Genomic DNA, 21,795 nt, shown 5'->3' with positions numbered 1-21,795 from the left:
ATTTGGGATTTGAGGCTTGGGGGGTTTGGGGTCCAGTTGTTTGTTTTACCTGCCGGTTCCCCCCTGCTTTGTGGGGAAAGCAGCGCCAGGGCAAGGCTGGAACAAACCTAAATGCCTTGCGTTCAGTCCCAAATTCTGGCTGCCAGGAAATGGACTTGCTCTTTTCTGTGGGATTACAGGGAGCAGGATTGGCGCAGCCAGAGCCGCAGCGTCCCTGATCAGGAACCAGGCACAACATCCCTCCTCCAGCACGGAGAGCTCACAAGAAAAGCCTCCAGCTCCTCGAGCACGGCTACAATGGGAATCACCCCTTTAAAATCCCTGGGTTTGATACCATCCCTTCCAGAAAAGCCTCACCAGCTGTGCAAGTAACCGAGCGCAGCTCGGCAGGTTTAAATCCCAATTTACCAACTCATCAGCGCTTAATCAGCGGCAGCAGCGATCGTTAGCGCTCGGTTACCCGCGGACAATCGCACATTCCCAGCTCCCAGCCCTAGGAAAGGCAATCCCGGCTCCGGCAGCAGCTTCCCCCGGTGCTGCTGGCTGCCCGGTTCTGTCCGAGGCTGGGCTGGGGCAGATTTGGAGCAGCTGAAGCAGCCCCAGCCTCCGCCTCGCTGTTTTCCCGGTCCCATCCCGTTTTATCCCCTCTCCTTCGCACCGTGGATTCACCGGTCTGGGCTGGGTGGGCTCCGCAGGGCCACGACAAGAGGTGCCACAGAGGTGCCCCAAACTTGGCAGAAATAGAGGCTGCAGCCCAAAACTGTGGGCAAAACCCACTCGATGCCCAGAGCTATCCCTGCCTGGTCCAGCACATGCACCCCCCATGTCCTGCAGACAATTCCACAGGGAATCTCCATAACGTGGGGAGCTAAAGCCAGGCTTAGGGAAGGGGGGACTGTCAGGATCTGACTCAGAGCTCTGGAGCGAACAGAGCCGACGTCTGGCGGGCACATCCTCCCCGAGGACCCTGATCCCAGCCCAGACCCAACCCCAGCCCTGCTTTGGGGTGTTATTCACCCGATTCCACGTCTCATTAAAGCTTCCTGTGAGGATGAGCTGGCGAGAGCCTGGTCGGGCGCTCCGTGCCCGAATCCCTGCTCGGTTCCGCCACCAGAACCCCGATTATCCCCTCACAGTTTTAAGGAGGGACACAAACAGCTCCGGCACGGCGCCGTACTTGCAGTTTTTGCACTTTAAGCCGAACAACATTCCCTTCCCGCAGACGGTGCAGGTCTGAGACATCCAGTACTTGGTGGAAAACCTGTGGAGAGAAACACGGAGAGAGTGGGCGGGGAGAGCTGAAGCCTCGCTTATCTCCCGAGCCCGGCTTTATCCTCTCCCTGCTGCCCTCAAACCGCGCTGCAGGTGTTGAGGAATTTTTCTAGGGATGCCAAAACACCAACCTGAGCCTTGCTTTGGGTGTGGAGAGCTGTTCCAAAGGGAATCCAGTCCCAACTCGCTGTGATTCCCCGGCCTTGCCCATCCCAGGCACCCCCCAAAACCCCTCCCTGCCCTGGGCACCGGCGTTCCCAGCCCCTTGGGAAGCAGCTTCCCATCCAACAGCAGCGCTGAGACTCTTCCCAGTGCTTTTCCCTCTTCAGGGAGATATGGAAGGGCGATAATCCAGAGATGGGGAATTTGCTGAAGGTCACGGGTAATACACAGCTTTTATTGATAACGACTCGAGCCTTATCTCAACCAGATCTGAACTGAAATGGAATTGAAATGGGCTTGGAGGACAGCGCAGCCCAGAAAGAGTGGGGATGTCCCCAATCTCCGTGTCCTGGAGCAGAGAGGGAAAGGGGGATGCTCATCCCTCATCCCCCAGTCTGGCGTGGCAGCGGGGTGGGCGTACCTGTGTTTTATGGAGTTTCCTAAATCCCGACGAGGGATCTGCGGGGACCAGCGAGGCACTGACAGCGTATCTGCAGGGAGAGACCGAGAAAACCAGCACTGGTAACAAAATCGAGAGCTGGGATTCGAGTGTTTTGGGAAGGGGAGCAAAGGATGCACACACAAAAAAATTATGGGATTTTCCTGCTATTTCCCCTTGGAATGCCTCACTGAGCTCCCTGTCTGGAAAGCAGGAGACCCCTGGGCTTTGTGGGTGTGTGGGAATCGGGGTCTCCTGTCCCAGATCCCATCACCCAGTTTGGAGCAGGGAGAGGATGCACCCCTGTGCAGGCAGGGCGGGATTGTGAAACCTTTGGAATGGCATCATGATGTCCAAACAGGAAAGGGAAAATAAAGCTGGAACGGCCTCATCATCAGTTTTTAATAAGACATCGAGGCTTGAGGTGGCAGCTGGGGAAAAGCTGAGTGCCAGCCCCTCCAAAGGTGATTCCACTCATATTCCAAGGGGAGAACAGAGCTAAAAGCGGGCCCGGTGCTCTCCTTCCAAGGGAAAAGGAAGAAGAAGGCAAAGGAAAAAGTGGGAAGTTCATTGGCACCACTGGAGCAGGAAGGTGATCAGGAGCGTGGCCATGCTTGGATTCCACATCCTCCTTCAGCCTCAGCAAGGGTGGAAAAGCTCCTCCTCCTCCTCCTGCTGCTGCTCCTCTTCCTGCTCCTCCCGGCCACGGGAAAGGTCCTGCCCCACAGGATGCTCAGCCCCGGGAGCGGATCCATGCCAGGATCCTAAGGCTGGATTTCCACTCAGGGATTCGAGAGGTTTCCCAGGCACCAGCGGCGGCTCCCGGCTGTTTGCTCAGAGGGCCGGCAAATCCCTGGCCAAACAGGCGCTGGATATTATCCCTGGGAGCGGGGAGAGCTGCTGTTTGCTTTAATATCCCATTTTAATATCGCGGCAGGCACGCGGCTCTAATTGCGCTCGCCGGCTGAAGGTTACATTTACATCCCACTCCCCGGGACAGAAATCCTGGGAGCATCCCAAGCTGATCCGGCTCCAGCACCTCTGGCCAGCGGCGGCTCCGGATCCTTCTCCCCCTCTGGTCATTCCATAGGCAGAGGCAGCAATTGAGATGTCAGGACCACGGGATCATGGAATGGGTTGGGATGGAAAGGACCTTAAAATCATCCCATCCCATGGGCAGGGACACCTCCCACTGTCCCAGGGTGCTCCAAGCTCCAATATCCAGCCTGGCCTTGGGCACTTCCAGGGATCCAGGGGCAGCCACAGCTTCTCTGGGAATTCCATCCCAGCCCCTCCCCACCCTCCCAGGGAACAATTCCTTCCCAATATCCCATCCATTCCTGCCCTCTGGCACTGGAAGCCATTCCCTGTGTCCTGGCTTTATCCACCCGTGTAAAAAGTCGCTATCCCTAATTTTTACAAGCTCCCTTCAAAGCCAAGGAGGGAAATTCACCTCCCCAGCGCCACATTGCCAATATTTTTGGTATTTCCTCACCAGCCTTTGTGACAACCCAGCATCCCTCCACTACCTCCACATCCACCACCTCCCAGGGGTGGGAATTTGGCCCACAAATCCCAGAGGTGATGCTCCACTACCTCCGCATCCACCACCTCTCAGGGGTGGGAATTTGGCCCACAAATCCCAGAGGTGATGCTCTAACGAGTGACCCCTCCATGCACGGCCTCATCCCTCCCCGAACGTCGCTCCCCCCTCCCTAAATCTCTAAACCAGATCTCAGTTGTCATCATCGCCCCTCCCTGAAGAGCCGAACAGCCGGGCGAGAACAGCTCCTCTCCCAGAATCAAATCACAACCTCCGCGTTATCAGCCACAATTTATTCCCGCTAACTTTCGGCTGGCCTCAATTAAATCCTGCCAGCCCGGCGAGGGGGAGAGGGGATGGAGGCAACGGCGGCCGCTGAGCCTTTTAATTACTTTCTAAATGTGCTCGCTGCAAAAATGTATTGAAGTGTAGCGGGGATTTTGACCTCGTAACATAAATGAGCCCGACGTGACTCGCAGCTAATTACCTTCATTAGCGGCAGCGAGCCACGGAGGATCTCGGCGTTTAACAATAGAGCCGCTGTTGGCAGGAGGGAAAAGCAGCGGAGCGGGGCAGGAGGGCAGGGAAAGGCACCAGGGATCTGCCCCGGGGGTTTGGGGCGCTCTGGAGTTAATTGGGGATTCTCCCCTTTACCCGGGTTCCCACCTGGAGGAAAAGCTCGGAGGGGATGCCCGGTGGAAAGGTGGAGGTGCAACAGCCTCCCCCCAGCACCGCAGGAATATTCTCCCTGAAACCTCCTCAAATTACCACAATTAGCGTTAATTACAAGGGGGAAAGAAACCCGTGAGCGCGTCTTGTTTCAGGGTGGAGGGGTGAGGCTTTGTTGTGGGGACCCCGTGATGGAGAAGTGGCAGCGGGATCGGATCCTCGCAAGCTTTGGAGCGTGACAGCGGCTGCCTCTGCCTCATCCTCCCTCTCTCCCTGTTCCCTCCCCCCTCCGCCCGCTGCAGCTCCCCGGAGCTGCCCCCGCCCCATTGATGTCTCCCGACTCCCGCTGCCCCCGTGCCAGTCGTCACTGAAACCTTGATCACCAGCAGCCTCCTGCCTGCCTCGAAAATCCCAACTCTCCCGGCCATAATTCCCCTCGCATAATTCCCCCCTCTCTCCCGCTCCGAGCTGACGTTTCATGGGCACGAGCGGAATTCCGCAGGGAAGAGCGCGGCTGGCACCCCCTGAGCAGCCCCGTGGAGACTTTCCCCGGTCACCCACCCCATTCCTGCCTCCCGAGGGGTTCCCAAAAGCCAAACTCCGCTCCCCGATGCGGTGGCGCTGCCAGGGAATGCCACCCTCCATCCAACACCGCCGTGTTTGCCTTCGCCGCTCCGGCAAAGGTCAGGGCTCCTGCTCCGCGCGGCACAGCTCATCCCAAAATCAACAGCCGCGCTTGATGGGATCAGCTGTGCCAGGAGGAGAGCCGGGAAAGGGGAAACCAACCGGGCAGAGGGTGACAGCCACCTCCGGCGTGTCCCTGACAGGCGACACGGCAGCGGAGCGCTGCCACCCCGCTCCCGGCGCTGACGGGCAGCTGTGACAGCCAGCGCCGCTCCCTGAGTGGCACCCGCGCGCCTCGGAGGTGACGGGGACCGCGGTGCCACCTTGGCCGTGACGCCCTCGCTGCCCCCGCTGCCATCCCGGCAGCTCCGCGGTGAATTCCTGGGCATGTCTTGCATGGAGAAAAGCTCCTGGAGCTTCTCTGTTTCGTTATTTTGGGGTCGCACCCTCCTTGGGGTGGGCGGTGATGCCCTCAGCGAGCCCCAAACCCTCACCAAGGACACCTGGAGCACCTTCCAGGGGTGGCGGCGGTGCCGAGCCACACAGATGAGGACTGTTTCATCCCAATTCCCCCTTCCTCGTCTCCTGGCCCCTTTCTGGATGCCGGGGAATTGGTGTGAGCACGTTATCCATCACGGAGACAGCCTGATGAACAAACCCCCCTTCTCCTACTACAGCAAACAGCGTCGGGAGGTGCTCACATTATGAATGGGACGGATAAAATCGATGGAAGTGGCTCTGGAAAGAATCCCGGGATGAGTCACTGCAGAGCCAAGAAATGGCCAGGAGACTTTGCAGTTATCCCAGACACCCCAGGCTGTCACCAAAATGCTCCCAGGATGGGGGAGCCCCATGGAGAGATTAAGGGGAGACACTGGGGTGGAACATCTTTCCAGAAGAGTTCAACAACAAAAGATACCCAGGATCGGGAATATCTCCACCACCGGGCAAAAATCCCAGTCTAGAGGCAAATCATAATATCCATGGAATGGTTTGGGTAGGAAGGGACCTTAAAAATTATCCCATCCCACCCCTGCCATGGGCAGGGACACCTCCCACTGCCCCAGGCTGCTCCAAGCCCCATCCAACCTGGCCTTCCAGGACACTTCCAGGGATCCAGGCTTCCCTGGGAAACCTGTGGCAATTCCAGGGACACTGTCCCAGTGTGTCCCCACCATCCCGAGTTTAATTCCCACATGGTCCCAGCTGGGAGCCGAGCACCCCAGGGAGATGCTCTGCAGCAAAGTCCCTTCATGAGACACCTCCGGCCTTGCTCGTGCTGCTTTTAGGGCCGAAATAGGATGGGAGAGATCCCAGAGCAGCTGCTCCAGCAGCTTTCCCTCCCCAGGATGTAAATCCATGCAGGATTCAAGTCACTGCTGCCTCCGTTAGTGCACGTGGCAAATATTCCACACGGAATTTGGTGCAGTGGGAAGTGTCCCTGTCCCTGCAGGGGGTTGGAATGGGATGGTCCTTAAGGTCCCTTCCAACCCTCTGGATCACGGCCAGGTCCAGTGGGTGGAAGGATGATCCAGGATAGATCCAGCAGGATGAAAGCGAACCTGAGCCGGAATAGAGGGGATCATCCAAAGCAGGAGCTGTTCCCAGAGCCCCTCTCCAGTAAGGAAAGAGTCCAAAGGGACTCTCTAATCGGGGCAGTTCCCCTTTCCAGGGTGACAATCCCATTTATCCAGCTCAAATGTCACCTTCAGCTGGCTTAGAGCCTCACATCGGGATTTCCTCCCCCCTACAATTCCCAGCCTCGTAGGCTCAATTAGGCTTATCCAGACAAAGCTGTGCCCTCCGACTCCACTGCCGGGGTGGGAAACCCTCGGCAGCCTGGCTGCCAGCTGTGGCTGCTGGGAGCTGCCAGCTGTGCTGCCAACACAGCTGGGGAGTGCTCCTGTGCAGGGCGGGTCCAGGGAGGAGAGAACCCCTTCTTGGGTGGGCCCCAAGAGAGGAGGTTCCCTTGGGGAAGTCCCCTCCTGGAGGTGGTTGGGGCTGGGACAGCGTTAGGGAGAAGTGTCCCCCCACAAAGCCACCCCTGGCACTGGGAATGGGGTGACCACGGAGAGGGGGCACGGTCTGGGTGGCACTGGCTGCTTCCCCGCGTCACCTTCAACACCAGCGTCGTGTCCTTGGGGCTTTCCAGCAGAAAAGCTGGGTTTAGGGCTCTGGGATTCCCACCCTGACCCACTGGACATGATCCTGGATCCCTGTCCACCAAACCTACCTGAGGTCAGCCCTCCAGGGGCTCTTTCACAGATGGTTCAGGGGCTGAGGGGGCTCAAGGAGCTCTGGTGGCATCTCAGCACTTGTCACTTGGCCATCCCTGGCTGGGATCCACCATGCTCATGCTCCCACCATGAACTGCAAATTCCTTGCTCACCAAGCCGAGAGGGAGAGGCAGGAGCGGGATTCAGGAGATTCCCCCCAGGGACGCGGCCAGAGCAGCACCACAGTGGGTGGGGTGGAGCTGTCACACAGGACTGGGCTGAGGGCCCCGGCAGGGAGGGGACATCCCTGGAGACCCCATTGAACCAGGGGTTCTACAACTTCCTCCAGAGGGCCAGCTCCGATCTCTGCTCCCTGGGACAGGCAACAGCTGGAGCTGTGTCAGGAGGTTTAGGTGAAAATCAGGGAAAGGTTCTTCCCCCAGAGGCTGCTGGGCACTGCCCAGGCTCCCCAGGGAATGGGCACGGCCTCGAGGCTGCCAGAGCTCCAGGAGCGTTTGGCCAGCGCTGCCAGGGATGCCCAGGGTGGGGTTGTTGGGGTGTCTGGGCAGGGCCAGGAGCTGGGCTGGATGATCCCTGTGGTCCCTTCCAGCTCAGGATATTCCATGATGCTGTGTTCCCCCCAGCCTGGTTTGTGCTGCTGGAGAAAGAGGCTCCTTCTGCAGCTCCCAGCCCTCGTGCTCTGTGCAAATCCCTTCCCATCAGGACAAAGGGATGTTAAAAATCAGAGGGAAGCATCCAAACCTGCTCCCAACCCGGGTCAGGGATGACTCGGATGGGAACGTGCTCCTGCCAGGAGCAGCAAGGTTGGGGAAAAGAAATCCTGGAGAGACGGCCAGGGAGGGACGGGGCCTCGCTGGGCTCCCCTCACCCATCTCCAGCTGACAATGACCACATTTTTTGTGTTTCTGTGCTTAGGGAATTAATTCCACAGCAATCCAGAGCACCTGAGTGCTGCTGTGCTGCTCCCACAGGGGGAATAGGGAAGAGGGATTTTTACAAAATCCCATGGGGATGGGATATAGTGGAGAGCTCGGCTGTTGAAGCACCACAAGGATGGGGACAGGGAATCCTTGGGATGCAGGGAGGGCTTGGAGCAACCTGCTCCAGTGGGAGGTGTCCCTGCCCATGGAAGTGCTCCCTTCTATCCCAAATCATTCCACAGTTCTGCTCCCTACAAACAAATGTCTGCCCTGCTTGGCATAACTCCCACACTGATGTTGATCCTGCAAGGACCAAACGGCTCCGCTGATGCCAAAACCTCCCAACAGGGATCAACCAGCTGCGGAAACCCAGCTCCCATCCAGCTTGGAAAACATTCCCAGCAGCCAGGGAAGACGGAGGGAAATGAGAGGAGACACCTCTCCAGCAGCGTTAGTCACTTGCCAGCCCATCACTTCCCATCGCATCCTGCTCCGGCGGTGCCACGTTCCATCAGGATGTCACACCGCGGGATGTAATCAACACTGAGGCGTGAGGAAAACTAATCCGAGGAGACACAGCTGGGGGTGGCTGGGAATGGGGTTTGGGCCGTGGTTTCTGCTCTGTTGGTCCGGGCTGGGAGCTGAGCTCAGACAATTCCCATGGGGGAAAGAGCAAGGCAAAAAATCTCCCTCGCCCCGGGCAAATGCGGAGTCAGGTGTTGGATATCTCTGGGAATATCAGCATCGTCTGCCTGCAGGGCTCCTGCCAGGTGCCACTGTCCCCAAAGCCAAGGGGAGAGGGGGAAAATCCAGCAGGGATGGCTGGATGAGTCCTCAGTGATCCCAAACTGCAGGGGAAGGGAAGGGAAGGGAAGGGAAGGGAAGGGAAGGGAAGGGAAGGGAAGGGAAGGGAAGGGAAGGGAAGGGAAGGGAAGGGAAGGGAAGGGAAGGGAAGGGAAGGGAAGGGAAGGGAAGGGAAGGGAAGGGAAGGGAAGGGAAGGGAAGGGAAGGGAAGGGAAGGGAAGGGAAGGGAAGGGCGTTGGCTGCAAACCCTTCTCCAAGAGCTGAGGAGGAAGAACAAGTGGAAGACCCCAAAACAAGCCAGGAAGGTGACATTTCCAGAAAGGAAACAAGGGAAAAACCCAGGGAAGGGAAGGTGACAGAAATGCAGCCTGGATTTGTAGCTGGAGGAAGATTTTAGCTGAGGAACAAGAGGCAAGGGGACCTCGACTTGGCTGGGAATCACTCCCAGCAGCTGCCACGTGTTTCCAGGGAAGTTCTTGGGCCAAGAGCCACGCCTGGCTTGGAAAAGCTTCAATCCCTGTGGAATTAATCCCATCACTGGTCTGGGACTGGGAAATGAGGGACAGGTTGTTCCTCCCGGACCAGCAGCACTGCGCTGGGTCAGCTCCTAGAGCCAAACCCAGTGAGTGCCAGCAGCAGCATCTCCCAGGAGAGGAGAAGGGATCAGGGCTGGCTCCTGGGATCAATTCCATGGGGTTTGCTCCAGGCCTGGCTTCCCAAAACTCCACATCAGCTCCAAATGCAGGAAGCAGGAGAGGATTAAACACAGAGGTGAAACCGTGGCTGGGTTTACAAAGGAACCCTCGGAAAACTCACTTTTAGGTGACATCCGGGAAGTGCCACCAACTCAGACAGCACAGAAACCTCGTGGCTTTCCCAAAACCCAGAAATAATCAACTTTTGGGGGGTTATCATTGCTGGAAGCACCTGCACATCCCCAAACACCAACACGAGGCACCTCCACAAGGGCTGGGCTCATTCCACAACGCTCAAGCAGAGCACTCCAGACCACTGACTCCAAAATCCCCCCAGTCCCATCCTCTGCTTGGCATCTCCCACCCTTCGGAAGAGGGATCCGAGGGGGCCACGGGGACTTACTTGCTGAGAAGGTGGCTTCGGTGTGGACGGGCGGGGTGGAGGGCAGGAAGGGCGGGTACCCCACGAAGAAGGAGCGCAGGGAGCGCTCGGAGAGGAGCGGGGAGCGCTGGGCCGGGATGTTCTCACAGCTCCCCACGCTGTTGTGGATCTTGAGGTTCAGGGGCTTGTTCTTCTTCTTGACTCTGGGAGGGAAAAGAGGAAAAAGGAGGGGAAAGTGACGGGAAAGGAGCTGGGGATGGGCTGGTGGCCCCTGTGGGGTGGGGGTGTGGCTGCATCATCTCCCGTGTGATAATTAATCCCACTTCCCATCAAACGAAGGCAATTTTCATCAAGGAACATTCCAGGGCTTTTCCTCTTGAGAACCTGGGTGGGAAAAAAAGAATCAGCTGGTCCAAAAGCTCGTCACGCCCCGGCCTTGCTGACCTTGTCACATCCCCTGAATGATCACATTTAATGTCACTACATCGAATTTAGGGCCCAAGCAAGGCTGGGCTGCAGCAGAACATGCGAGGAACCCCAGCAGATTCCCAGGAAGCAGCTCCTCAAGGCACAGGACTTTGGTGTGGGCACCCCTAAACACTGGGAGAAGCTCCTCAGAGATGAAATCCTGCGGAGCAGGTGGGGGTGAGTCGCCCACCTCTCCCTCCTCAACCCATTTTTCCACACTGGGACAAGGACTGCTGGTTCAGATGATCCCAAAGCTGCGCCAGACTGGAAGGATTTGGGATGCAGAGTGACACTGCCAGCTCAGATGGGCCGGGCTGCAGGAGCCTGGCACTGCGGAGCCACTCCGGCTCCACCGCTCCCACCCCGGCTACTGCGGAGAGAGGAGGAGAGGGACAGCCCAGGGCACGGCAGCTCAGCCCTTGGGAGATGTGAAGGATTTGGGACAGAGATCCTTTGAGAAGATCCTGGCAGGGCAACAGCTCGGGGTGGTCAAGGACCGCTGGAATGCTCCGTACAATCCATGCATCCCAGCTGGAACACTGCATCCGACTCTGGGGCCCAGCACCGGCAGCACCTGGAGCTGCTGGAGGAGTCCAGAGGAGGCCAAGGAGCTGCTCCCAGGGCTGGAGCCCCTCTGCTCTGGAGCCAGGCTGGGAGAGCTGGGGGTGCTCACCTGGAGAGGAGAAGGCTCCAGGGAGAGCTCAGAGCCCCTTGCAGGACCTAAAGGGGCTCCAGCAGAGCTGGAGAGGGACTGGGGACAAGGCATGGAGGGACAGGACACAGGGAATGGCTTCCCAGTGCCAGAGGGCAGGGCTGGATGGGATATTGGGAAGGAATTGTTCCCTGGGAGGGTGGGGAGGCTCCAGAGCTGAGCATCTCCCGCTGCTCCCAGCGGTGCCCGGGGGCATCTGGCCCTGCCAGGCGATAGGAAATGACCTTTTTAATGAGGAAAATTAAACCATCCTCTAATAAGTTAATTATTTCCTCACACAGGGAAGCTGCTGCCGTGTTTAGGGTGGCTGCAGGAACTTCTTTGGGTGCGGTGGGATCAGGATGGGGTGGATGGTTCCAGGCTGGTCCAGCTGAACGGCTCTCCTGGCTTGGAGCTCCCTGGGGTCAGCCCCACAGCTGATGGTCAGGGAGTCATGGATGGGTGGGAAAGGGACCTTAAAGTGCATTAAAGGACCTGGGCACGGACACCTCCCACTATCCCAGGCTGCTCCAAGCCCCCATGTCCAGCCTGGCCTTGGGCACTGCCAGGGATCCAGAGGCAGCCCCAGTTGCTCTGGGCACCCTGTGCCAGGGCCTGCCCACCCTCCCAGGGAACAATCCCTTCCGAAAATCCCCTCTCATCCTGCCTGGTGGCCCCAAATCTTGCCCATTCCCTCCATTCCTGCCGCTCAATCCCAACCCAACCCCGGGGTCTCCACCAAAGATCCCAGTGCCGTTCCCCCGGCCCCGGCACGGCCCCAGCTCCCCCTGAGCTCAACCCCGGCCCAAAGCCCTTCCTGAAAGACAGTGATTAAGCACTAATCTCATTTTTTTTCCACCCATAAATCAGTTCCAGACCAAATATTTACTGCGAGCATCATTTCCTCGCCAAGCAGGGCTGCTGACAGCTCTCATTATTAGGAAGGATGAGTGATTTTGGACAGAGAGAGATTTTTTTTTTTTCCTCTCTCTGTTTCTTCAGGAGAAGAAAAAATAATAAAGAATAATAAACACCGAGATCCAAGTGGGGAACTGGGCTGGCTGCCGGTCTCCCCATGGCCTTGCTCTCCTGAGGGAGAGGGAGTGAGGATCTAATCCTGGAGAGGAGACTCCTCACCCATGGAAAACCCCCTGGCATGGGGGGCTCACAGCGATCCTGTCCCCTGGTTTGGGGACAAGGAGTGCCTGAGGGACATGGAGCAAACCGAGCCCTGTTTGGGGCTTCTTGGGCTAAAAAGGGTCAAATACCATCCTTGGGGCAGGGGTGGAGGATGAGGCCAGTCAGGGGCACCCCATAAAGGACTTGCTGCCATGAGGGGTCATCCTTCCATCCATGGATCCATCCATGGATCCATCCCTTCATCCATCCATCCATCATCCATCCATCCATCATCCATCCATCCATCCATCCATCCATCCATCCATCCATCCATCCACCCATCCATCCATCCATCCATCCATCCATCCATCCATCCATCCATCCACCCATCCATCCATCCATCCATCCATCCATCCATCCATCCATCCATCCATCCATCCCTCCATCCATCCCTCCATCCATCCTTCCATCCATCCATCCATCCATCCATCCATCCATCCATCCTTCCATCCATCCATCCATCCATCCATCCGTCCACCCATCCATCCATCCATCATCCATCCATCCATCCCTCATCCATCCCTCCATCCTTCCATCCATCCATCCATCCATCCCTCCCTCATCTATCCATCCATCCATCCATCATCCACCCATCCTCCTACACACGTTGGAACGAGATGATCTTTGATCCCGAACCACTCCATGATCCCATAGATAGTGAGAGGAAAAGGGGAAATGGTTTTAAGCTGAAAGAGGGAGATTTAGATGGGATATTGGGAAGGAATTGTTCCCTGGGAGGGTGGGCAGGCCCTGGCACAGGGTGCCCAGAGCAGCTGTGGCTGCCCCTGGATCCCTGGCAGTGCCCAAGGCAAACATTTCCATCCTCCCCTTGTTTACCCGAAGTGGGGAAAAACGTGTTGGAAAGGCATCCTGGTCCTCCCAGACTAAATTCCCCATCCCAGCTGGGCAGGAGGAGCCCCATTCCCTGTGCCAGGCTCCCAATCCCTCAAGGACGGCAGAGGCAAAAAGGGGGATTTAAAAATAAGAATAAAAATAAGAATAAAAATTAAAAAATAAAAATAAGAATAAAAATAAAAATAAAAATAAAAATAAAAATTAAAATTAAAATTAAAATTAAAATTAAAATTAAAATTAAAAAATAAAAATAAAAATAAAAATTAAAATTAAAATTAAAATTAAAATTAAAATTAAAAAATAAAAATAATAAAAACAACCAAGGAAAAACGTCATCCCAATTCAATTTTCCATAGGGATAAAACCCACCACAGCCCTGCTTCTGGAAAGGGAGGCAGGATTCCCTCGCTGCTGGGAATTTTGGCCGGATTAATCCCAGCTGGATCAGGAGGAACTGGCAAAGCGCAGCGGGAGATGGAACCGGGTCTCACTTCACTGCTCAGGGCGGGGTTGGCCGCGCTAATCCCCCCCATCGAGCGGCATTCCAGCCCTTCCCGGGAGCTGGAAAAGGCGGCCGCTCCCTCTAAACCATGGCTGGGATTAACGCGAAGCCCGGGAAGCGCAGGGAGAGCCGCAGGGGCCGTTTAGGTGGGTTTGGGTGGTGCTGATCCCTGCCGGCCCCCGGGAAGGACCATTTCCCTCCAGTCACAGCCGGACAATTCCCAAAAGGAGTCTCCAGGCGAGGCAGGAGTGGGGAGATGGTTATGGAGCAGATATTCCTTATTTAGGCTCCAAAGGGCTTGGAGGGAGCAGAGAGAGCCACACATGGTCCATCTCGAGGCTTGGAGCCCTCCAAAATCTGGGAAACATCCGCGACAAATTCCTACATCTGGACATCCTCCCTATTTTTTTTGCCACTCGGGTCCACTCTCCATGTTGTCCCACCCTCATTCCTGCTCCAGGAGGCTTGGAAGCCGGGTATTCCTGGGATTCTACCCCTCGCTGCAGGTCCCAGGCTCCCCATCAGCACAATGGGATCAACCCCTGCCCCAAGCAGCCCCTGGCTTCCCAAACCTTTCCCAAAATCCGGGATCTCAGCCCTTCCCACATCGCGGCCCCGCTCAGCATCCCCGCGCAGCTCCTCTCCTTCACCTCTCACCATCCCCTGACCCAGAATTCCTCATTTTGCTCCTTTTTCCTGTGCATCCCTTGGTTGGGAGAGCCCAAACCAACTCGTCGAGGCAGAGTTCGTGGAGCATCGGGTCTAATTCCTGCCTCGGGATGCTCGGGAGAATCGCCGGGAGCGATTCCATGCTCAGAGAGGTGAATGCCGACGATTAGGGCCGTAATTTCATGCAGGAATTTGCTAAATATATATTTTAAAAAAAAAAAAAAAAAAAAAAAAAAAAAAAAAAAAAAAAAAAGCGCCCAGCGAGTTTGAAGCGTTTAATGCAAATCCCTTTAGGTGTCAATCCCGCCTGAATGGCTCATCCCCGCCTGCTCTGTGGGATCAGTCAAACGCTTATCACCGGTTTTGGGGGAAAAAAAAAAATCGAGGGTTTCAACAGGCGCTGAAAAACAGGAGCAGACACCGGGACAAAGGGCCCGTCACTCCTTTCGGGAGCCGGCGGGGAGAGCAGGGACTGACAGCGGCCTGGGGGTGAGGGGAGGATCTTAGAGGATTTCCACAGAAAGGTGCCCGGGGAGGACACGGCTTTGCCCTGTTAGGATGTCCCGGCGTGGCTGAGCAGCTGGAAGAGGAGGATGTGCTGGGAGAAGCTGGAATATGAGCATGGGCACAGTGGGATCCATGCAGGGAGCAAAAATCCAGTGTTCCCAGGGCTGTGGTGCTGCTGGAATGTGGCTCATCCCAAAAAGCATCCCAACCGTTCCCCAGCAGAGCTCACCCTCCATTCCCAACTCTTAAAAAACCCTGGAAATGGAGTCAGTACCAACGTGCTCTGCAGGCATTTGTTGTTACTTCCATTCTTATTGCCATTAAAAAATAAAATAAATTAATTAAAACGGGTTTAATTTAAAATTTAGCCCCAAGACAGGAGCTGCCCCTGCAGGTGATGTTTTATTCACCACTTTGCTCCTCGCCAGCACACACCAATTTCCACGCAAGCGTTGCTCTTAAAGGAAGGGAAATAGAGGGGGAGACAAAATAAAAAATCCTCTCATCAGTATTTCAGCTGCGAAGGATTAAAGATCGCTGCTGCCTGGCTGGGAGAGCACAGCCCCGGCCGGGATTCAGCCCCAAAGATTTATGGCTTTTTGAAGTGGTTTAAGTGCACGATCTTCCCGATTCAATCCAAGCAGGGAGCAGGTGAAGGGCTGCCCCTGCAGCAGGGCAGGCGGCTCCAGCAGCATCTGCTGGAAGGGCAGAAAAAAGGAGGAAAAGCCTCAAATTCACTCTGGCATTTTTTCATGCAAGAATTACGGAATGCTTTGGTTGAAAGGGAGCTTGAAGAATATTTTATCCCCAACCTTGTCATGGGCAGGGACACCTTCCACTGTCCCAGGCTGCTCCCAGCCCCAATGTCCAGCCTGGCCTTGGGCACTGCCAGGGATCCAGGGGCAGCCACAGCTGCTCTGGGAATTCCAGCCCAGCCCCTCCCCACCCTCCCAGGGAACAATTTCTTCCCAATATCCCATCCAGCCCTGCCCTCTGGCACTGGGAAGCCATTCCTTGTGTCCTTGTGTCCCTGCCTTTTCCAAAGCCCCTCTCCAGAAGAGCTGCCACTTCTTTTCCCTTCCTGTTCCCATATTGGCACATAGATGGCAAAATCCGACCTTTTCCTTCAAGGATTCCTCAAATAAACCATAAAAAACACCCCTGGATAAGGAGTCTGAGCATTCCCAAACAGGCCTGGGGAGCTGGGATCAAGCCCAGCATGGCTGGAGCCATCTCAGCCAGGAAAGGGGGCACCAGGTCACCTTTGGCACCAGGATAAACACACAGCTCCTGTGCCTGGTGCATTCCCACATCCCAAATCCCCGTGCAGCGAGGATGGCACCAGCTTCTTTAGGATTTTCAGGATTCAAGGCAAGGCCAGTGGATTTTTTGAACCTGCCCGAAGAGCTGAAATTCCTTCATTCTCCACCCAGACCTGAACGAGCTCCACACAATGCTGGAGCTGATATAAAAACCCCGAACATGGAATATCCTCCACATGATCCGTTTATCCTCCTCATTCCCATAAAGAGGCAGCAAGCCCTCCCTCCCCCGGCCAGAGGAAAAGCAGCTCCTTCATATCAAAGCCTCAGCAGTGAAATATTTATCCAAGTGCCTGTCCCCACTTCCCTGGATGCCTGAATTTCCAGGCTTGGCTCTGACTGATCTATTATTCTCTTTTCCGAGCACAAAGTAAAACTTTTTTATTACAGCTGCAAATTATAAAGCTGGGAAATTCTTTGAAGGGAGTTTGAGCCAAACAGGCTTTTTCCCCCCACCCCTCCTCCTCCTCCTCCTGGGATTCGAGATGGGGCTGCAGGAGCAACACTGGGAGCAGACACGGGCGGGAAGGAGCTGGAAGAGGTAATTGCCAGGATCCTGGAGCTGGAGCTGTTTCTCATTAAGCCCCGTCTGTTTTCTTGGTTGCCACCGTGACGTTTCTTTGAGGGCCACGCAAGGGCAGCGAGGGTGAGCTGGGGCCAGCCAGGGCTGTGGGCTTGGGTCTCCTTTAGATGGAGGAGCTTCTACAGGGATTCAGCCCTGTCCCATCCCCAGATGACACAGCCTCAGCCAGGTGGGCCAGATCCGCCGCCAAACTGGACAGTCATGGAATGGGTTGGGTGGGAAGGGACCTCAAAGCTCATCCAGTGCCACCCCTGCCATGGCAGGGACACCTCCCACTCTCCCAGGCTGCTCCAAGCCCCAATGTCCAGCCTGGCCTTGGGCACTGCCAGGGATCCAGAGGCAGCCACAGCTGCTCTGGGCACCCTGTGCCAGGGCCTGCCCACCCTCCCAGGGAACAATTCCTTCCCAAGATCCCATCCAGCCCTGCCCTCTGGCACTGGGAAGCCATTCCCTGTGTCCTGGCCCTCCATGCCTTGTCCCCAGTCCCTCCCCAGCTCTGCTGGAGCCCCTTTGGGCCCTGCAAGGGGCTCTGAGCTCTCCCTGGAGCCTTCTCCTCTCCAGGTGAGCACCCCCATCTCCCCCAGCCTGGCTCCAGAGCAGAGGGGCTCCAGCCCTGGGAGCATCTCCGTGGCCTCCTCTGGACTCTGACATCTGCACTCCCTGCTTTGGTTCTCATCCCACTATTGCCAAGGAATCCCTGGAGCTGCTTGGGCCACCGCAGCGGGTCAGGGGTGGGCTGGCAGGAGGGTGAGGAGCTGCTCCCACCGGCCTCTTAAACCACAAAGACGTGAACGGGGGAGCTGCTTCCTGACTCTCCTGCCCAGCTCCAGCTGGAAGAGAGAGCTGGGAAGAGCCCAGGCTGTGCTAACAGTGGTCAATCCCTCTCCTGGCCACCACCCTGGACACTGCCCGCGGCCCCTGCCCTCTCCATGCCCTCTGTCCCCCCTGGACAGCCCGGAGGCAGCACACCAGGCAGTAGGAATGCTGTGCCACCTCTCCCAGGATGCTCATCCTGATCTAAATTCATCCTCACGCCCGCCTGGCTTTGAAAGGAGCCTCGACTCCTCATTAAAGGACACGGTGACAAGTTTCTCCTCGGAGCACAGTAAAGCTCCAGCGCCTCTGGATGGAATAGCAGGGCCGTAATTAACATTAATGACACTCCTAAGGAGCGCCACAGCCCGGAGCAGCGGGATCATTCCAGCACGGAGCCAGGTTGGTGTGGGGGCCACTCATCACTGTCACCTGGTGCTGTGCAGACCATCCTTTAAGGCAGCTGGACACGTTCCAGGAGCTGTGCACAGCTCCACAGCCCTGGCTCGCCGGCAAAGGCAGCGAGATTAATCAGGGGGATGATTTGGAAGCACAGGGAGAGATGCTGCTCGTTTTGCTCTCCAAATTCCGGCACTTCCGCGCTCTCCCCCTTGCAGAAGTTCCAGGCTGGGGCTCTGTTTTCAGGATAAATAACGCAGCGTGAAGATCACGGATCCACAGGGTTCTTTAGGTTAGAAAAGACCTTTGAGATCATGGAGTCCACCCATGTCCCCAAGTGCCACATCCACAGGGCTGTTAAATCCCCCCAGGGATGGGGACTCCACCATGCCCTGGGCAGCTGTGCCAGCCTGGCCACCCTTTCCAGGAGGAAATGTTCCTAATATCCAACCTGCCCCTCCCCGGCCCAGCCTGAGGCCGTTCCCTCTCCTCCTGTCCCTGTTCCCTGCGAGCAGAGCCCGACCCCCCCCGGCTGCCCCCTCCTGTCAGGGACTTGTGCAGAGCCACAAGGTCCCCCCTGAGCCTCCTTTGCTCCAGGCTGAGCCCCTTTCCCAGCTCCCTCAGCCGCTCCTGGGGCTCCAGCCCCTTCCCAGCTCCGTTCCCTTCCCTGGACACGCTCCAGCCCCTCAACATCCTTCTTATCACGAGGAACCCAAACCTGACCCCAAGATGTGAGGTGGGACACAGGGGACTGGGATGAGCCAGGTGCCCACTTGGGAAGATGCTCCGTATGGGTTATTCCCACACGTTGGCACCGTCCTGCTGCATCCACCTGCTCTGCAAACATCAATCTCCTGCTCATCCCTGATGCCAGGAGCCCACCTGCCTTTCCAAACCCGGGGAATGTCAGAGGAGCTGTCTGGACGCCGCTCTCCCGAATCCTGCCCGTGCGGAACATCAAACAATCGATCCACCGGCTGGGTGGGAATCGCTACAAGGGGAAACGTCGTTATTATCAAGGTTGCAGAGCAGCAGAATTAATGACCCACCAGGGCCTATTTAGGACCGGCTTAAATGATTAGATCTGAGGCACAGCCTAAGCATAGGCTGCTCGGTGGGGTGGGGGTGGTGGAGAAGACCTCTGCTCCCAGGTTTTGGGAGATCTGGGATTCATTTTTTCACTGTCTGGCCTCTGCTCCCAGGTTTTTGGAGATCTGGGATTCATTTTTTCACCTCTCTGGCCTCTGCTCCCAGGTTTTTGGAGGTCCAGGATTCAGTTTTTCACCTCTCTGCCTTGATGGCCCCAGTTGGGTGCTGGACTTGGCCAAGTGCCACAGGAAATATCCCGTCCTCAGGAATTTGTTACGTGGGATGGAGAAGAACACCCACAGGATGGAAAGTGTCCAAAGTTAGAGCTGGAAATAATACAAGGGAAAAGGCAAAGGAGAAAATGGGGACGTGCTCTATTGGAAGTTCACATCTGAACTTCACATCTGACTTCACCCAGCCAGGAAATCCTCACCCCAGCTTGGAAAAAACCCACCAGAAAACCACCTCGGTGCCAACGGGGCTAAAGGGAAGGAAATCAACCCCCAGCAGGCTTTGAACCAACAGGTTTTTCCAGCAGGAAAACATCCATGCCTGGAACGTCGCTGTGACAACACAGGATAAGGAGAATTCATGGGGAATTTATCCAAAATCCAGCTGCCTTGAGCTGGAGGAGCCTCCTCCCAGCCCAGACCTGACCTAGGTGCAGCACAAAAATGTCCCACCCTGGCCAGCAGCTGGAGATCAGCACATCCCCGGGGCTCAGCCCGGTCGGGTCATGCTCCAATCTGCCCTCTCCAGCTGCTTCCCAGAGGACGTTCCTTGAGGGCCACGGAGTTCATGGATGTGGCCAGACAGCAGCGTGGCAAAAGGAGCCACAGCTGGGAAGCAGATGGGGGTTTGGGCTCAGCTCCCCTTAGCCTGGGTCAGGGGATGAAGGGCGGGTCAGGGGACAGGCCTAAGGAGGGGTCCAAGCATGAAGGATGGGTCAAAGGACAGGTGTAAAGATGAAGGATGGGTCTAAGGATGGGCCAAAGGGAGAAGGATGGGCTAAAAGGTGAAGGACAGGTCTAAGGAGGGGTCCAAGGATGAAGAAAGGGTCAAAGGACAAAGGATGGGTCTGATGAGGGGTCCAAGGGTGAAGAAAGGGTCAAAGGACAAAGGATGGGACCCAGAAGGAAGGATGGATCAAAGGCTATGTCTAAAGAGGGGTCCAGGGATGAAGGACAGGTGCAAGGATGGGTCTAAAGATGAAGGAGGGGCCTAAGTGCAGGTCGAAGGATGGAAGATGGGTCTAAGGATGGGCCAAAGGATAAAGGATGGGTTGAAAGTTGGGTCTAATGAAGAGTTCAGGGATGAAGGATGGGTCCAAGGACAGGTCTAAAGATGAAGGACTGGTCCAAGCACAGGTCAAAGGATAAAGGATAGGTCAAAGGATGGGCCAAAGGCCAAAGGACGGGTCTAATGAGGGGTCCAGGGATGAAGGTGGGTTCAAGAATAGGCCTAAAGATGAAGGATGGGTTTAAGGATGAAGGGCAGGTCTAAGTAGAAAGGAAAAGTCTAAGTATGGGGCAAAGGATAAAGGATGGGTTGAAAGTTGGGTCTAATGAAGAGTTCAGGGATGAAGGATGGGTCCAAAGACAGGTCTAAAGATGAAGAGTGTCTAAGGATGGGTCTAAAAATGAAGAATGCGTTTAAGTACAAAGGAAAAGTCTAAGTACGGGCCAAAGGATGAAGGATGGGTCTAAGGATGGGTCCAAGGATGAGTCCAAGGACAGGTCTAAAGATGAAGGATGGGTCTAAGGATGGGTCCAAGAATGATGAACGCATCTAAGTACAAAGAAAAGGTCAAAGTACAGGTCAAAGAACAAAGGACGGAGCAAAGGACAAAGGCCAGGTCTAATGAGGGGTCCAAGGATGAAGGATGGGCTCAAGGGCAGGTCTAAAGATGAAGGGCGGGTCCAAGGATGGGTCCAAGGACAACAGGTGGGTTCAAGGGCAGGTCTAAAGATGAAGGGCAGGTCCAAGGATGGGTCCAAGGATGAAGGATGGGTTCAAGGGCAGGTCTAAAGATGAAGGGCAGGTCCAAGGATGGGTCCAAGGATGAAGGATGGGTTCAAGGGCAGGTCTAAAGATGAAGGGTAGGTCCAAGGATGGGTCCAAGGCTGACGGGTGGGTCTAAGTAGAGGTCAAAGGAGCAAGGACAGGCCAAAGGATGGGTCTGAGGGTAAAGATCACCCCTCAACCCTTTGGGCAGGACACCCCAGAGCAGATCCCGCCTCGGACACCCCTTCCAAGGGTTAACACCCGCCCTTAACGAGCTGGACTTTTTGGCTCCCCAGGCAATGGATTTTTAAGACTTCCCATTCCAAGTTGGGATAATCCCTGAGTACCCCTGAGAGATTCCAAGCCCGTGGAGCTCAGGAGGTGTTAAATGGGCATTATACCATCAGCCACTCTCGATGTTTTGCTTCCGTTTCGGGACCGTTCCCGAGATGTTTGTGGATGGAGGATTTATGGAAGTCAGGGGATCTTTTCAGGAGTAATGCTCCGGACCTCGGAGTTACGGTCAACAGCTGCAGACTCCGTGCAGGGAAACTGGAGGCTGGGAGCTCCAAAAAAATACCAAAAACACCATAAAAAACCCCCCCAAAAAAACTTAACCCCTGCCTCAGAAGGTCTTGGCACACAGAAATGATGGATTAAACGCTGGGAATGAGATCCGAAACACAACATTCAAAGGAGTTTATGAGCTGTCAGCGGGAATCAAGCGCTACACGGTGGCCTTGCTCCGGAGGGGACCCGGTCGCTGCTGCTGCTGTCACAAAGAAATGGTGGTGTTTTATTTTCTGTCTGTGCCGAGGTGGAAAAATCCAGCAGGAGCAGCCCTGGAGCACCCTGAGGGCTCCACTCCATCAATCCCGACCCACAGCTCATGGGGAGAGAGTTTTTCCTTCCACCAAAGTCACCCCTGGCTCCCCAGAGCCCGTTTCACCCCATCCTGAGCTGGGGA

At 56.0% G+C, this 21,795-nt stretch overlaps 1 protein-coding gene across 1 annotated transcript in view; it reads right to left on the bottom strand.

Annotated features, from left to right (window-relative positions):
* The window catches only part of KSR2 (kinase suppressor of ras 2), a 75,766-nt gene that overhangs the window by 35,160 nt on the left and 18,811 nt on the right, over positions 1 to 21,795 (bottom strand). The window contains exons 5-7 of the mRNA XM_069030931.1: positions 9,769 to 9,950; positions 1,856 to 1,925; positions 1,178 to 1,261 (exon numbers count right to left, since the gene is read on the bottom strand). Of these exons, the coding sequence (XP_068887032.1) occupies positions 1,178 to 1,261; positions 1,856 to 1,925; positions 9,769 to 9,950 (336 nt within the window). The remainder of the gene's footprint in view (positions 1 to 1,177; positions 1,262 to 1,855; positions 1,926 to 9,768; positions 9,951 to 21,795) is intronic.

Source organism: Aphelocoma coerulescens, chromosome 15, assembly GCF_041296385.1.
Source record: "Aphelocoma coerulescens isolate FSJ_1873_10779 chromosome 15, UR_Acoe_1.0, whole genome shotgun sequence".
Classification (NCBI taxonomy): Eukaryota; Metazoa; Chordata; class Aves; order Passeriformes; family Corvidae; genus Aphelocoma; species Aphelocoma coerulescens.
Note: the sequence above shows the minus strand (reverse complement) of the source record. Positions and strands in the feature narration are given on the sequence as shown.